The following is a 16,080-nucleotide window of genomic DNA, read 5'->3' as shown; positions in this document are numbered from 1 at the left end:
TTATGTATGAGAAGTATTAGTCAGTATTTAGTGGTATTTTTATTCGTCTAAAACCTGTATAACCTCAAAGATACTATAGCCTACTACAAAAGAAATCGGCAATGTTTCACTAATCCAACCTAACGCAGGCTCTAATCGCTGCTTCTATCAGCGCTATACCAGTAGAATAAAATGGATCGAAGGAGAAGTCTTGAAGAAAAGCGTAAAGGTATAAGAGAATCATAACAGTTTTAAACAGCTTAGATGAGGCATTCATATTGAAATATTTTGAAACTCTTCTGCACTTGAAACTGCACATCAAGTTGATATTGGAGGACTTCATTGAGATTTTTCTAAACTATGAAGATCTTTTGAGCTTAACGAGGCATTAAAAAATAACGCTGAGGAATTTGTTTGTGCAACTGTATGGAGCAAATATGAAAAACGTAAATGATACCAGGGCACGTCTTTTTAAAACTGACAAGGCAGGGCTTCGGTCAATAATTCCTCCACATATTGCGGCATATTGCGGATCATATTCGAATTCGGCATCGAATTATTAAGTTCGCACGAAATATAGCAAATTCTGATTTTTTGTCAATTTTTGAAAGTACATATTTTTTTAAGTTTTGTTCCGCTGTTGATCATACTTTGGTGTTAGACACTTGACTTATACATATGATCTAAATCGTTGTCAAAAGTTGTCGGCATATAAAGCAACATATTCGAATTCTGCCTCGATATATCGAGTACGCATCAAATTTCGGAAAATCTTGTTTTTATCCTGTATTTGGAGCCCTATAAATCATAAAGTCCCGCTTTGTTCTCTTCAACTTTTATATATAATACTTTTCACTATTGGTACTATTCAAAATTACTGTTAAAAGTTGTCGGCACTTTGCGGATCATATTCGAATTCGGCATCGAATCATTGAGTTCGCTCGAAATACAGCAAAATCTGATTTTTCGTCAATTTTTGAAGGGCCATATTTTATTAAGTTATGTTCCGCTGTTCATCATACTTTGGTGTTAGACACTTGACTTGTACATGTGATTGAAATCGTTGTTAAAAGTTGTCGGCATATAAAGCAACATATTCGAATTCGGCCTCGATATATCGAGTACGCATCAAATTTCAGAAAATCTTGTGTTTGACCTGTTTAGGGCTGGGCATTTCGAATCGAATATTCGAATCGAATCGAATAGTAAATTATTCGAATCGGTTCAGACTGGAATTTCGAATCGCCGCCATCTTGTTTTTATCTTTCCGCTAATGGTCGAGGTGAATTCCCCAATTTTTTTTCATTGAAGTCATATTTTTTCAACGAAATTCTAACATATGACTATTTTCTGTAGTGAGTTATTGATAAAACGTGTTTGTTATTCTGTGTGAACGCTCAGTAATCTATCTGAGTGATTTATTTTATGTCTTCAGTAATTCATTTGTTGAGAGGACCAATTACTATGATAAAGTCGCTTACAATTTTATATTTTCAAGTATTCGAGATTCGATTCGATTCGAAAAAATTATTCGATTCGATTCTGAAATCACAAGGTATTCGAAAATGCCCAGCCCTACCTGTATTTGAAGCCCTATAAATCATAAAGTCCCGCTTTGTTCCCTTCAACTTTTATTTATAATACTTTTCACTATTGCTACTATTCAAAATTACTGTTAAAAGTTGTCGGCATATTGCGGATCATATTCGTATTCGGCATCGAATTATTAAGTTCGCACGAAATATAGCAAATTATGATTTTTTGTCAATTTTTGAAGGGGCATATTTTGTTAAGTTTTGTTCCGCTGTTAATCATACTTTGGTGTTAGACACTTGACTTGTACATGTGATCGAAATCGTTGTCAAAAGTTGTCGGCATATAAAGCAACATATTCGAATTCGGCCTCGATATACCGAGTACGCATCAAATTTCAGAAAATATTGTTTTTCGCCTGTATTTGAAACCCCATAAATCATAAAGTCCCGCTATGTTAACTTCAACTTTTATATATAATACTTATCCCTATTGGTACTATTCAAAATTACTGTTAAGAAGTGTCGGAACTTTGCGGATCATATTCGCATCTGGTCTCGAACCTTAGAGTTTGCATGTAACATTGAAAAAAATATTTTCCGATATTTTTGTGTTCCCATCAAATGTAGCCTATTTTTATTTTATATTATTTTTCATTCTGCAAATATATTCTAATACGTTTTAGTTTTTCTGTTTTATGTGATATACAGTTATGTATGTTGTAATTACCACTACCAGCTAAATGTGCTTAAACTTATATTTCGGTCTGAGTTGTTTCCTTCGGAACATATTTTTCCAAATAGGATCCATTTATCTCTTATAAATATTGTAATAAGAGATTATTTTCCGCATGGGAACCGGTTGAAAACTGCAGAATATTTTTCCGCTGAAATTCCGCTGAATTCACAGTGGTGAATTTGCTGACCCCATTTTACATTTCAGATTTTTTGAATGAACGTACAGGACAGGCAATTACAGAATTTTAGTGGTGCATAGTGGAAATACAGGTACAAACAATTTTTTCCTATTACAGTATTATTCATTTCTATGATTATAACTCTGTCACATTTAACACATTTGTGGGCGTTTAAAAAAAAAACACAGGTAGGTAACCGGTAGCCATTCTATTGGAGTCTTACGATTTTAGTGTGGACCCGTTTATTTCAGTGAAGATGTATCCATTTTAGTAGAAACATACCGGTACCGTACTGCCGCACCGGTTCGAGAAATGTATCATTGCTTGATTTTTATAAAAAGTCATTTCTTGAAGGAAATCTCTATCCGAATTTGACTAACATACTAACCATGAGAAAAAATTCACATCGATGACTGGAAGTACATAGACTATACGTGCGAACAACTAATCTATTTCCGAAAATGGACATTGCAAAGAACAATCAGAGAACTAGAATTAGTGATGCCCATTTACAGATTTAGAAAATGTTTTAATCTTGGCTTCTTCCAGTGCATCACCTGACTGCCTGATGTCAGGATGTTGAAAAGCTATCAAGCATACGGTAATGCAGCAACAAGTGTCAAATTAAAAGTCATTTGTAACTTTTTGCCTATAGTCAGATAGTGACCCGGCTTTGAGTCCACGAGTTGCGCAGTGTTCGCTCGCTATTTAAAATCTAATATTTCAACTTCTGAACTGTGTAAAAAATGTGATTCATCAGCCACTCGTTCGGTTTTTACCTTTCTTGAAAAAATATGTGCGGTTCGCCAAGATTTTTAACCCTTACTTTTGGCCTGGGAGCAACAAATGTAACCGACCCCTAGTCTATGGCATATGGTGTGGTGTTTTCTCATTTTAAAATTCTTGCAATCTTTTTGAACATGATCATCATTTGCAACTTGCAACCCATGGGGGCTTTCTCAAGATATTCTCACTTCTATCTGAAGTTTGGAAGTGTGGTTTTGGCTATCATTTGGTAGGTACCGATTTTAAAAAGGTCATGTTAGAACCAATCTGATGTTTCAGTGTTTATATTACAGTATTAGTACAATATTAATGCTCTTGTTGCAGTTTGATATGTTATTATTTTCAATTACAGATGGTTTAATTTTACGAAATTGCAAATTTAATGTAGAGTAAGATAACAATGATTGCTAATCGACTTGCTTTAGCTGGATGTGGTAGCCGTGCTCTGTCAGCTAGAAATGAAGGAATCGCAGCTCCTGCTCTTATTTTAATACAAAAAAGAAATGTCCATGAATCTTATATACCTTCTGGTTCCGGTGGAAGATCATCATTCAGTGGTATTGTCGCGACTGTTTTCGGAGGAAGCGGATTTGTTGGACGAATTTGCCTCAACAGATTGGCAAAACATGGAGCAAGTGTGGTAGTAGCACATCGATCCCCATATCAATATGTGAGACATTTGAGGCCGATGTTTGATTTAGGACAACTGTTAATGAGGGATTTTTGCATGGAAGATAGTGATGACAGAATTCGTGAATTGATTCAACATTCAAATTGTGTCGTAAATCTTATTGGAAGTAACAAGCCTTATCAAAATTGTACATTGGAGAAAGCAAATCTTGAATGGCCGTTACGATTGGCGAAGATTGTTGCCGAAAAAAATGATGGCACTCGTCTTTTGCATATCACCAAACTTAATTGTAATCACGAGTTTGGTAGAAAAACCTCCAAACTTCTGCAACTCGACTACGCAGCCGAAGTGGGAATTAGGGAGATTTACCCCGAAGCAATAATTGCAAGGTCTTCCAATGTTTTTGGATATAATTCTACATACACCAATTTTTTTGTTCATGAAAGACAAGAAGATTTGGGTAAGTTTGGTGGGATGCCCTTGCTTTATGATGGCGGAAAATCAACAATTATTCAACCAATCTATAGCGGAGACTTGGGAGAAGGATTGGCCAGGATTCTAAAGCATTTAGATTCACCTGGGAAAACCTTTGAGCTTTATGGTCCACGTCGATATGTACTTAAAGATTATGTTGAATACATTTACAAGATCATGGATAAACCCTGCTATTTATATGATACCTTGGGACCTATGGATAGCAGCAAGGCGAACTTCGTCCAAAAAAAATTGCAGAAATTGGTGACACGATATTTTGAAAAACAAGAAGAACCACGTTTTCTTTTTCCAAGAGCTGTTGACGTAATATCAAGATTAGGAACACCATTGGAAAGTTGGGCAACAAAAGATTATTTTGACATGATTCACGTCACAGATAATCGCACAGGGCTTCCAGGATTAGAGCAGCTTGGAATTGAACCCACGCCATTTGAAGATAAATCTATGCTCCTACATGGTTATTTACATCTTTGGGACTCTTTCACTATTCAGTCAAAGCACACTTTACCAAATATCAAACAACAGTCGACCTATTTGCCAAGAGTAAAATGAACAGCTATAAAATTGTTTTTCGTGACTGGGGTTTCTATTACTGTTATCTTTTATTATAGAATATAATTATTTTCCATTATTCGAAAATGTTTGGAAATTAATTAGGCATACTGTGGTGTATAGTGTACCAACTTACACTCATCAAGGAACATTTTTTGACAAGTTCAAATTTTTCTCAAAATGTGTTTATTTATTTACTATCCATCTCTAATGCTTTCAGTGTGTATTCTAATCAGAACAATAATGCTGTATAGCGTTGTCAATTGCTCTGAAGTTATTAATTTTTGGTGCATTCATCAATTATCAACTACTCCAAAATAAACATATTTTTTAACTTTTGAATTTTGGCAACACTAAATAAAATTATTACTTTATGAGTTGACTATATGTTTCATTTGTGTGTCATTATCTTTAGTATTATAGACAGAATATCTCAAAATAAATACGAATTATTACGATATGTTTTGAAATGTCAACAAGATTTCCATTATTTGAATCTGAAACAACTGGTGACTTGTGGTTTTCTGTTGATAAACCAAGGAACGAAGAAGCTGATTTACAAGCTGAAGAACAGAAATACGAGAATTGGGTAAATGGTTGCTTGTTCATAAGGTTTGCTATCTGTAGAGCCAAATATCTCAAGTTTGTAGAAATTTAGCATACCATGTCAAAATTGCACTGTCAATGTATTCCACGCCATGTGGTTGGCGAAATGCAGGCTGGAATCTTGTGGACAATTAATGTGTTCTACTGAATTTCTCGACTCCTTGCCGCCTGCCATAGGGTGGTTAACCTAACCGCTGGTCATTTATGGCTTCCTCCACCATCAAGTCTATGCATTCGAAACAAATACCTATTCCCATACCCAACATGGACTGGTAACCAGATGAGAGACCGTGGTTCGCCATCAATTAAACCATCTTATTGACTTTCTATTCCTCAAGATAAATATGAAAATCTTTGCTTAAACTCAAAGCAGAGAATGTGAAAAAATTTTGTGCTTCAGGTATCTATAGATTTCTCCTATTTTCTCAGTCAAACATGCCCTGTTATAGAATGTATGTAAATATTCTAAATTTGAAAATATTGTTTCATGAAGATTCAAGGTTGTAAATTTGAGTTTGCAATCTGCCCATGTTGTTTTTTAAGTATCAATTGTTTGTTTTGGCAAGTTTTAATTTCCATATTTTTCCAGCTAACATCAGTCATAAAGAAGGATAGTGACACACCTTACATTGGAGAAGCTGCTGGCAGGGTGAGTTGAAGCATTGCTCTTTCTTAGTGGTGTGACTGCGTTATAGATGAAACAAGTGCTTCTCAAAATTTCATGTTTTATTTTATCAAAGAATTTCAATACTTCATGGCCTATTGCTTTTCTATAAAAACACCTGAATTACCTAGTTTTGCTTTTACTGGGTTCCCATCAGGCATTTTATTTTATTATTATTGAGTATAAAAGTAGGAGAATAAATTCATTATAGTCAATTTACGTTGAATTAGTTTCAAATTGTAATCATCGTACCTTATAAAGACCTTTAGTCATGGCCTCCAGAGAATCTATCCTTTGCCCCCTATCAGAACCTAGGACCCAGCATGAAAAACCCAGGTTCATCTACTTACTCACGAATGAAATTGGGTCTATTATCGAATTTAATGTTATTCTTTCTGCGTTATAGTATTGTGGTTTAAATCCTGGTGAAGACGATTCTGATGATGACACTGATGAATCTAATGAGGAAATGGAAGAAGATGATTTAAATGAACTTCCTGATTCTCCTGATGAACAAGTTATTCCCGAGGTTAGTGTATTGTAGTGTAGTGTTGTAAAACACAGTGTATTAATATTTCTTGGATTGGGTCTGCATGTGGCTGATGTCAAGAGCTCTGTCAGATGAGATAACAAGCATCAGAATAATATATTGAATTTTTCAGAGTTGTGGTGTCAGGAGTCTAAAATTGGCATGTTTTTATCATATCATGGTTGGATCTGGAGTTGTATTTTAAATTCATTGAAGAATTTCGGACTTTAGACAAACTTTAAAATCATAAAGTCAACTGGGCATTTTCAACAGACAATTGTCACTCTCAAAAGTTTTTGTGGCTAAAATTCGATTTTCTTGATGTCTGTCTGGTGTTTAAATTCTCTTTGAATAGAATTCAGGAACAAGGGTCTGACTCTGAGCCAAATGTTTTGTCAACCGGGAGTGGTAACTAAACTTATTTCGTAAATGGTTGAGAGTTTGGAGTCTTTGAGTATAGTATGAATTTAACCCAACCTCACAGTTCTGGTATTCCTGGTATTCTTATTCCACATAAGGGCCATTCCAAGCAAAAGTTGAATTCCATCAATTTTTTAAAAAGTGTAGTGAAAGTAATTTTTTTTCATTTCTGATATTAAAAGACATTGGAATTTTATTGGACTGCATTCTTTTCATCGAACAATTTAAAATTTCACTCAGGTTTTTGATGGTTTATAAAAAATGGCCTGAAATGTAGAAATTTTGGTATAATTGACATATTTTGTGATGATTCCTGACACAAAGTGTTTGATTGTGTGGTACAGTTATTTCATATGGAATTGACGCACTGGATTTAAGTTAATAAAGTTTAAATGTTTGCAGTGCTGTAGGACATTTCTTCACCCATTTAACGATTTATTACCAGAATTTTAAGAAATGATAGTGGTCGCTATTTCGAAGTGGAAAAATGTCTTGTAGTGTCACGTCCTGTTGTGTCACATACAATATGCACTTTATTGGCATGGATTTACAGTGTTACATTAAGTAACTTGAGCAACACATAAAGAGGTAGTTCAGCTACTGCACCAGAAAATATTATGGGCTCCTACTGTACCATCGCAAAAATTTACAGCACAACACAACGTACTGTTAGTGCATGTTGGATTTGCCGTCCTGTAGTGTCACGCTATATTTTACTATATTTTTTTTTATCTACTAAGTAAGTCTTGGGTGTAACTTTTGTTCAATTTTTTACATATTCAATAAAGCAACTGATTGGACAATGTAACAAAACATGTAGCTGAAAATGTAAAAATATATTGCATCTAACAACTTGCAAAATTTCTGGAATTGTCCTGTAGTGTCACTTGGAATAGCCCATAAATAAATTTTCATTAGATTCAAGAATACCATGTAAGACCTTTGCATTCTTTTTCTAAATTATTGTTGTGACTTGACAATAGTTCAAATTTTTTATCAAATTTTAGGAATCTTGAGTTAGCATTTTTTTGAATTGTTGCAATTTTTTGGAACACTTTTTAGACTTCATTCCCCCTAAGTATAATTAACAGTGATATATATATTGTTGCAATTTTTTTGGAACACTTTTTAGACTTCATTCCCCCTAAGTATAATTAACAGTGATATATATGTAAATAATTTTTTTATCTTTCCAGATTGACATGGATGATAATGCAGCGCCAGATGATACTTGGATGAATAACAACAACTAAAAACTTAAAAAAAAAAAAAAAACTTATAAAAAAAACTACATAGACTCAAATATTTCTAAATTACTTGCAAGTACATTGCAAATTGAGAAAAGCATCTATGCGATAGTGGTTCAATTTTGCTTTTCATAAAACACAATCATGAGACAAAAGGGAACAAAAAACAAACAGATCAAAGCTCTTCAAATAACTTATCCCGCTGGTGGATTTCAAAATGATGTCATCAGACTCTTGCAAAAATTTGTGGCAACTGAAAGTATCAGGTAGATTTTGTGTAAAGTTTTTTTTATGCGATTCCACAAACAAGATGAGAATTTTCCTACGCGAGCAACTTTTTTTAGCTGGTTGGCGGCTTGAACTGTGAACTATGAAAATTGACAACAAGTTGTATACTTGATACATTGTGATAGTATTGTTGTATTGTTAAAAACATTGATAATTTTCGATTTATTTTTTTGATTAAAAATAAGTATAAAGTTTATGGCATTAATATTTTTTGTCATTTAGGTTCAGTGAATTTTCTCGAATATGGAGGGAAAGCAATTTTACACTGATATATTTGGGAAGATGCGGGATACGTGAGCACAGAGAATTTTTGGAAGAGGCATTCAAAGTTCTATTGAAATATATAATGCCACCATATAACTTACAGGTATATTGTTGCCATCGTAATATACTAGCACAGGGCTGATTGTAGCTATTTTCGAACCTCATGGAAACGAATTGTGCAGGGCCCAGTCTGCGTGTCATGATGAAAGGTTATGGCTTTGTAGATAATATCAGTTGAGGGCTCTTCTTCGTGTGAACTATTGAATCATCTTGTAATTCTATTAGTGGATGTTTTACATATTTTCTTGTGAAGCTGAAAATTAGGCAGTTTACAGCCAAACAAATTCGCCCATCTGTCCACAAATTTTACTTCAACTTGGGTTTTTTTAGTCTTGATTTGTTCTTTATTAGTATGTAGTTGTAGCCTGTGTCTGGTTGCTTTCACTAATATTGTAACCAGTGTTGTATTTTCAATTCCCATAGTCAGAGCCGAGGTCGAAACTTTTTAAAGTCCTATAATCAGGGTCAAAATTCCAATCAATTGTGATAGGTGAAGTCGCAATTTCCTACAGATCATCATTTTCAACAGACTATTAAATAAGACTTGCATACACTGTTGTCATTTTATGAAAATCTGACTTGGTCAGAAGTTTTTGTCAACTCCGAGTCGAAACAGGAATCATTTTTTGAATAACTCAGGGTCTGAGTTATTCCCAGCCAGAAGTTCAAATCGAAATTTCTTTCACGATGTAGTCCATTGTTAATTTTGCCAAAACTGGTGCAGATCGATATTCAAAGTCGGACTTCAGTAGTTTATCTTTTATTTTTTCTGATAGAATGTTGTCATTTAATCTGTAGCCTTAATATTATGTTCCTTAACCTTCAGAACACTGATGTACGTACTGAATTACTTTCCCAGGTGAGAGTTGGCGGTGTTTATACAATGTATTCTGTATATTACACACAAAAACTTGCCAAAAAAAGAAGAATTCGAATGCCTTTGTCATGTTGGGCAAACTTCTGTGAACTTCAGCAAGATGTCATCGATTGTCAACATCTCGATGCCGTCTACATCATACGAAAATTAATCAGCGATAGAGCTTTCATGCTGTGTGCTTATCCTTCCATGTTATCTGTTGGTAAGTGACTTTTAACTTGGTATGTTGATAATATAGGAGAGGATTGAAATTTCATATTTTCCTGGGGGAAGGAAAACTGACTGATGAGGTGGCTTAATCCTATGGCGAACCACGGCCTCTTATTCTGTTACCAGTCCATGTCGGGCATGGGAATAGTAAACAGTTTTTTGCCTCGGAGGGATCTGATGATGAAGGGAGCTGTAACTGACCAGAGTTACATGCGATGAAGCATGTAATTATCCCCAGAACTGTTTTATATAGTCAGGATTGGATCTTTAATAATATATTCAATGTATAAAAATGATTAAAATTTACTCTAGTAGAGTAAATCAATGGGCATGCCTTTGTGATAGTAGAGACTAGTTATCCACAAGGTGGCGTTATGGAGCCATATTTTCATGACAATTTTGCATAGTAAATGACATGCTCTCGTATGGTACAGGTGGTTCGTTTACCTGGCTAGTACTACCTCCCCGTTTATTTGTTGTGAAGTACGGAATGCACATTTGATCTAAGAAATACTTTCATTTTATGTAGTAACTTTATTTTAATTCAAAGTTGTTAGGTTAGAAAATTTATTTCAGGGATTTTATTTTTTATTTCTAGAAAATTGCACCTTAATTTGTTATTTTGCTATATTGTTATAGTCCGTATATGGCTCACTTACAAAGCTTGAATTGTCTGAAACATATCGATTACAGCAGAACATCATTTCCAATCATATTTTCCCAAACTATCAAATAATTGCGAATTTTGTGATCACCGTGAGAAAACGCGTATTTCATGGCATTTTTTTTAGTTCTATTTATATTTGTGTGTTATAACAATGCTCGCTAGCTCAGAGTCCGATTAGAGAGTATCTACCATCTGGCAGTGTTTTTTGTTTCACTTATATTATACAAAATATACATCACAAGGTACGATGTCCATGTAGTACTTTTATGACTCATGTTTGAACCTCATTTGAAGTTGTTGAAGCTTTCCTGAAATTTGTGTGTTTGCCAATTTTGTATCATGTCGGGCTCCAAAATAAATCGTCTCCATTTTATAGAAACGCAACAAAGTAATTTTCTAATAAATCAATTATGTCTTGTTTTCACCTAACACCGAGTGCAATAGAGTTTACAAAAATTAAGCTACTTTTATTTCGCGAAACCACGTTTTTTATGACTGGGTTTCGCAATAATTTTGTTTACATTGTTTGCTCACAAATTACGTGAATAATATGACGGACATCTGCATATCAAGAGATTGTGGTGACCGCGGGCGTTTATTAAAATTGAAATTCGCCGTTGTCAACCTACATAACCGTGATTTCGTATTTACCGTATTTCACGAATTATGTGACCTGCTGACCAGTGACTAATATCAAAGGTACTACATTTACGGTAATATCTACGCTCACCGTATGTGATGTGAACATATCTTCCCGCTGTTGTCCATTTTGAAAATATTTGTTTATATTTTTTCATGCGAACTTGTCCGGTGACTTTGTTTATAGGCGTTATATCTTCGTGTTAGAGAAAACTTTATTCGGAAGACAAAATAATATTTACCAATGCCACCACTTTCGTTTTATATCAGTTAAAACTACTGGGTAGTTGACTCCGACACTGGATTGAAAAAAATCCGACTCCGGGTTTGGACTCCGACTTCAGCTCCGAACTTTGGAGAACATGAAATTCTGATAACAACAGTTTTGGCATATGCAAGTTAAGGACTTTTAGTAATATTCTTGAGTTTCTATAAACAATTTTGACATCTATAAGCACCATTGAATGTATGAAATTCCGTCTCCGGATTCTGGGTAAGTCTAAATTTCGACTCAGACTCGCGACTTCGGACAGACTGAAATTCCGACTCCAAATCCGGTTAAAACCTCCCGACTCCAGAGGCTTGGCTATCTCCACTGTGTTACAATGTTCTTGCCGTCGATTACAATACTGCATTAATTCTCTGTCGTTCTCATTAACTGAAACATCCATAAAAGTGTTTTGCATTTTTGCTTTTGAATTTAGACTTAAACCTAGCTTCAAACAAATTTGTCTAAAACAAGACCGAGCATTGGTAGTCCGGATGTACGCATGATAGAAACCTGGCATTACGGTACATTTTTAGCTTGAACCGCCCACTTTTCATTCTTTGTCCAGTTTATGTATTGAAGCTCAACGCGCCAATTTTTAGTTCGCTTCGTTAGTCAACAAAATACCTTCCGCGTGACTCCTAGGAATGTGTTTTGTGAATTTACCGAATAACGAACTTGCTTGAACTTCATGGATTTTATAGCTATTTACGTAAGCGCTGTGAAATACAGAGTCACGAATAGATTTTTTGAATGGCTGGTATGCAACCGGTATAACTACATTAAATCTAATACTGAAAAATTATTCGGTATTGGTTCATTTGACAGTAATTTGTATTATCGTGATTTAATCAATATACACACGCTAGAAATTAAATCTACTCTACCCTATATATATTTATTTGAAAATGCATTCATACTTTTTTGCAATGTTAGGCGAAATGTTGATATCTGGAATATCTGCGGTTCTATCACAACAAATAATAACGTGAAATATAAATTCACTAACAACGACGGTTTTAGGTAACATTTTTTGTATATTCTAAATATTTTTGAAATTTAAACATAGTTCTCTCATTCGCCTTTTACAACAAAAATGTGTATTTACTGGTTATTTTAGTAAGAAAATGACAAAGTTTAATTTGACTCAAATCTGATATCCTAATACCATGTGTTGTTAAAGGATGTGGTTCCATCTTTAATCTCTTATCGTGGTTTCGATGCTTATTTCAGGTTATTAATCGGGTGTGACTCGGTATACATCATTGTTATTTATGTAATGTTTTGACAATTGTGCATTGGATGTTTTGTATTTGTTATAATAGGCATATAACCGTGTTTTAATAATGAATAGCGAACATACGAAAGCAAGAAAATAAATGCACTGCACAGTCAATTTAATTCAAATGAATGTGGTTATTGCGAATCGTGGTGTCTAGTAAGGGCTTTTGTCCGTGGCCCCCAGAGTAGCTTTGTTGCCCTTCAGAGCAGGGGTGTGCAACCTTTTTCGCGAGCGGGCCAAATATCAATAACTGGGTAAAACCGCGGGCCGCACCTTCATTTAACATAGGCCTTCCTATTAGTTTCAGGCACAAAGTAGTGTATTTTTGTTATTGATCTCATTGTCGTCCTTGCAGAAAACGCATAAATTTTGCGTTAATCAACTGATAGGCTGGAACCAAAACTCATTTACCTTTTGTATCTCTTAAAATATTAAATTTTTTCAAACTGCTTTCCAGTTGCACGATCTTACAAATTCATTAGCTTCTGTTTCTCAATTTTCCTTTCAATAATTCGCTGCTTGGCAAGTGACAGCTTTGTAAATCGCGTTGTTCGCTCTGCTGTTGGGACGTTGTAACGTCATAGGCATAGGATAATAAATTGGACTCGAATATAATATTTCCAACGCAAAGGGAACCAGATCAAACTACCGGTAAACTAAAAATTAGTTTAGATGGCCGCACACCATTCAAAATTGGCACTTCTCCGCGGGCCGCACAATTTTCCCTCGCGGGCCGCGGGCCACACTTTGCACACCCCTGCTTTAGAGGACAGAGGATCCAATTTAAACAAAACATGCTCTAGGTCTAGTCTGAAGGATAACCATATTAACAATATAGTATCGCTGGGCATGAAATATAACTTATACAATCAATTATAAAATTGAGATAGCAAAACCGAACATGTTGCAAATGAAGTATCAAAGGCGGAGCCGAACCTGAAGGATTTCGGTACGTCGAGAATTATAGTATCTGATGAAAGTGTTGATGATATTCTACCTTATCCATATCGATCATATGAGAACGACATTCTCCCAAGTGTATATTTCCAAACCCAATATTCAGACAATAAACTTCAAACGATTATTCGTCGGTTTTCATTAAAATGACATGTTACTCACCCGATATCCGTAATAATTTTCTTATCCGCTGTAGTGGATGACAATATTCATGCGTCATAATTTTATACAAACTTGTCCGGTATGAATTGTAGTCTTATGACTCCATCGATTGGGGATTTGATATGGGACATAATACATCTTCATAATTGAACACAAAACTAATTATTTACTGCCAATTTACATATCATGTCAAAATTTTGATTAAGTTGAGGAACATTATCCCATTTTTCTAAAGATATTTCTTAACTGCCTGCCTGCAGAAATTGTCGTGTTATAAATAAAGGTTTAAACTATTTCACGGGGGTTCCGGTAATACAGAAAGTAAATATATCAGTAAGTGCTTGTACACGGTCTTGTTTGGATCGAAAGGCAAGATTGAATAACCGTCGTCAGAATTGAAAACCGCCTAGACTGGAAATTGTCTATCGGCATAAATCGCCTCCTGCCGTAATTAGTTTGATGAGGAATCCAATATTGTATGTACTTAGGTAAACCTTAATCTTAGATTAATACAGTACAGTTTGTGGTTAGCTAACTTCGAAATGCTAGTTTATTTTCCGACTCTTGTAGATTGGCGCCGCCTGACGCAGAATTTCGTTTTTCCAGATGATGTGAGTAAGATGTTTATTGGTCTTGGTCACTGGTGCGTGCGTATTCTAAATTGTCTGGCCAAATATTACGGAAACCGCCGAGGATATTTTTTGATTAATCACTTAATTTTGGAGTCTTTGGTTCGAATGGGCGTTTTGCTTTCGGTTTTGGGCACGAATGGTACATATGGATCGTTTTACTCAATTTTTATTTTTGCTGTTACACTTGTACAATGCGCAATACTTGGACAATGGATTTCAAATTCTACTTTTATTTAAAAAAAAATTTCGGGGGCCAAATATTTCTGCTGTTTTTATTAATTATGAAAACGCTGTTTCACATTTGGCCTTTCTGACCATTTATTTGAGGATTGCTCTTTTGCTTTCTTGTAGCCAGGCTTACTGTCCTCCTGGGACTGGTGCTGGGCGAATAAAAGAACGCGAAGGAACGAGCATTATTTCGAAAAATTGTCTCATAGAGGAAAACATATATAGGTCGTTTTTTTCTTTCTTTTTCTATGCTCTTTTTCTGGCATTCAGATTCGCAGGCGGGTATCGCAGATTCAAATCTTAGGTTCAAATTCCACAAGACACGTACTATCTCACCTAAGGTGTAATAAATTGGGCAGGGGAGATTCTTGTCCTTCCATACTATATTGAAGCCACACCTAGCTGTGACTGCTTTCACCTATTGTTCGAAGCGATAGGGGGTTGTAAAACGCCACCGGCCGCTGAATTTCACACTTTTAAAAGTCATCTGAATTCTGAAGAACCATCCAGAATCAGATCCTTGTCTAGCAGTGGCTGCTTATGGCTGCGGAGCGAAATATGTCGCATAAAAATAAATGAGATTTTTTTGGCTTCGGATATTAAATTTTGAGGTTTTATACATACCTGTATTATCTGGAATTATCACGTTTGTTGCCAAGTAGCAACAAAGCGTATATACCATCACCAATATCCTAACATAGAAACAAGAAAACTTGAAAACGTTGTTTACAAGGCGATTAACACAACACAAAGGATTAACTTTTTGGTATTTTCGTAAATCGACATCGTATTTTACGAAACGACACAGGAAACACCCCGAATGAACTCCACTAAGTTCATTTTCAATTATCCTTTTAAACTGAAACTCGGTATTAAAATACGACCCAAGGTCCATGGTAATTTGCGGGTTTTGTTACACAATAAGCTATGTATGGCGGTTTCTTCGAACGTGTCGTCTAATAATACATTTTGTACGTTTTCTCCCAGAAATATTTTTGCTTAGATATGATCGCGTGTGATATTATATCGTTTAATACAATTATGAATTTCTTTGTCTTTTTCAGATTTTCAGTACATTTCGTAAATCAATCTTTTTGGGAATTAGCACTAATTTTGGTCTTGGAAATATAATATGTGTATTTATGTGGTTTTTGTAAGCCCGCAGGCGACCACGAAATACCAAATGAT

General features: G+C 35.0%; 3 protein-coding genes across 3 annotated transcripts in view; all 3 read left to right on the top strand.

Moving 5' to 3' along the window:
* The first annotated feature begins 3,543 nt into the window (after positions 1–3,543).
* On the top strand, positions 3,544–5,307 carry LOC120340539 (NADH dehydrogenase [ubiquinone] 1 alpha subcomplex subunit 9, mitochondrial-like). The gene has a single exon (XM_039408821.2). It carries the CDS (start codon positions 3,615–3,617, stop codon positions 4,890–4,892), a length of 1,278 nt encoding a protein of 425 aa, XP_039264755.2. The 5' UTR covers positions 3,544–3,614; the 3' UTR covers positions 4,893–5,307.
* Positions 5,308–5,345: 38 nt separating this feature from the next.
* LOC120340565 (anaphase-promoting complex subunit 15-like) lies at positions 5,346–8,458 on the top strand. Its single transcript, XM_039408853.2, has 4 exons — positions 5,346–5,481; positions 6,088–6,147; positions 6,569–6,691; positions 8,308–8,458. Exons 1-4 carry the CDS (start codon positions 5,362–5,364, stop codon positions 8,362–8,364), a joined length of 360 nt encoding a protein of 119 aa, XP_039264787.1. The 5' UTR covers positions 5,346–5,361; the 3' UTR covers positions 8,365–8,458.
* Positions 8,360–16,080, top strand: part of LOC120340527 (uncharacterized) — a 47,928-nt gene continuing 40,207 nt past the window's right edge. Inside the window, exons 1-3 of the mRNA XM_039408801.2 lie at positions 8,360–8,624; positions 8,869–9,013; positions 9,830–10,049. Of these exons, the coding sequence (XP_039264735.2) occupies positions 8,503–8,624; positions 8,869–9,013; positions 9,830–10,049 (487 nt within the window). The 5' untranslated portion in view covers positions 8,360–8,502. The remainder of the gene's footprint in view (positions 8,625–8,868; positions 9,014–9,829; positions 10,050–16,080) is intronic.

The sequence above is a fragment of the Styela clava genome, chromosome 14 (genome assembly GCF_964204865.1).
Source record: "Styela clava chromosome 14, kaStyClav1.hap1.2, whole genome shotgun sequence".
Classification (NCBI taxonomy): Eukaryota; Metazoa; Chordata; class Ascidiacea; order Stolidobranchia; family Styelidae; genus Styela; species Styela clava.
Note: the sequence above shows the minus strand (reverse complement) of the source record. Positions and strands in the feature narration are given on the sequence as shown.

Bases quoted from the DNA above. Each gene is read 5' to 3' on its own strand.
- LOC120340565 (XM_039408853.2), top strand. From the start codon at position 5,362: ATGTCAACAAGATTTCCATTATTTGAATCTGAAACAACTGGTGACTTG. The intron at 5,482-6,087 runs GTAAATGGTTGC...ATATTTTTCCAG, and splicing joins AACAGAAATACGAGAATTGG to CTAACATCAGTCATAAAGAA. The intron at 6,692-8,307 runs GTTAGTGTATTG...TTATCTTTCCAG, and splicing joins ATGAACAAGTTATTCCCGAG to ATTGACATGGATGATAATGC.
- LOC120340539 (XM_039408821.2), top strand. From the start codon at position 3,615: ATGATTGCTAATCGACTTGCTTTAGCTGGATGTGGTAGCCGTGCTCTG.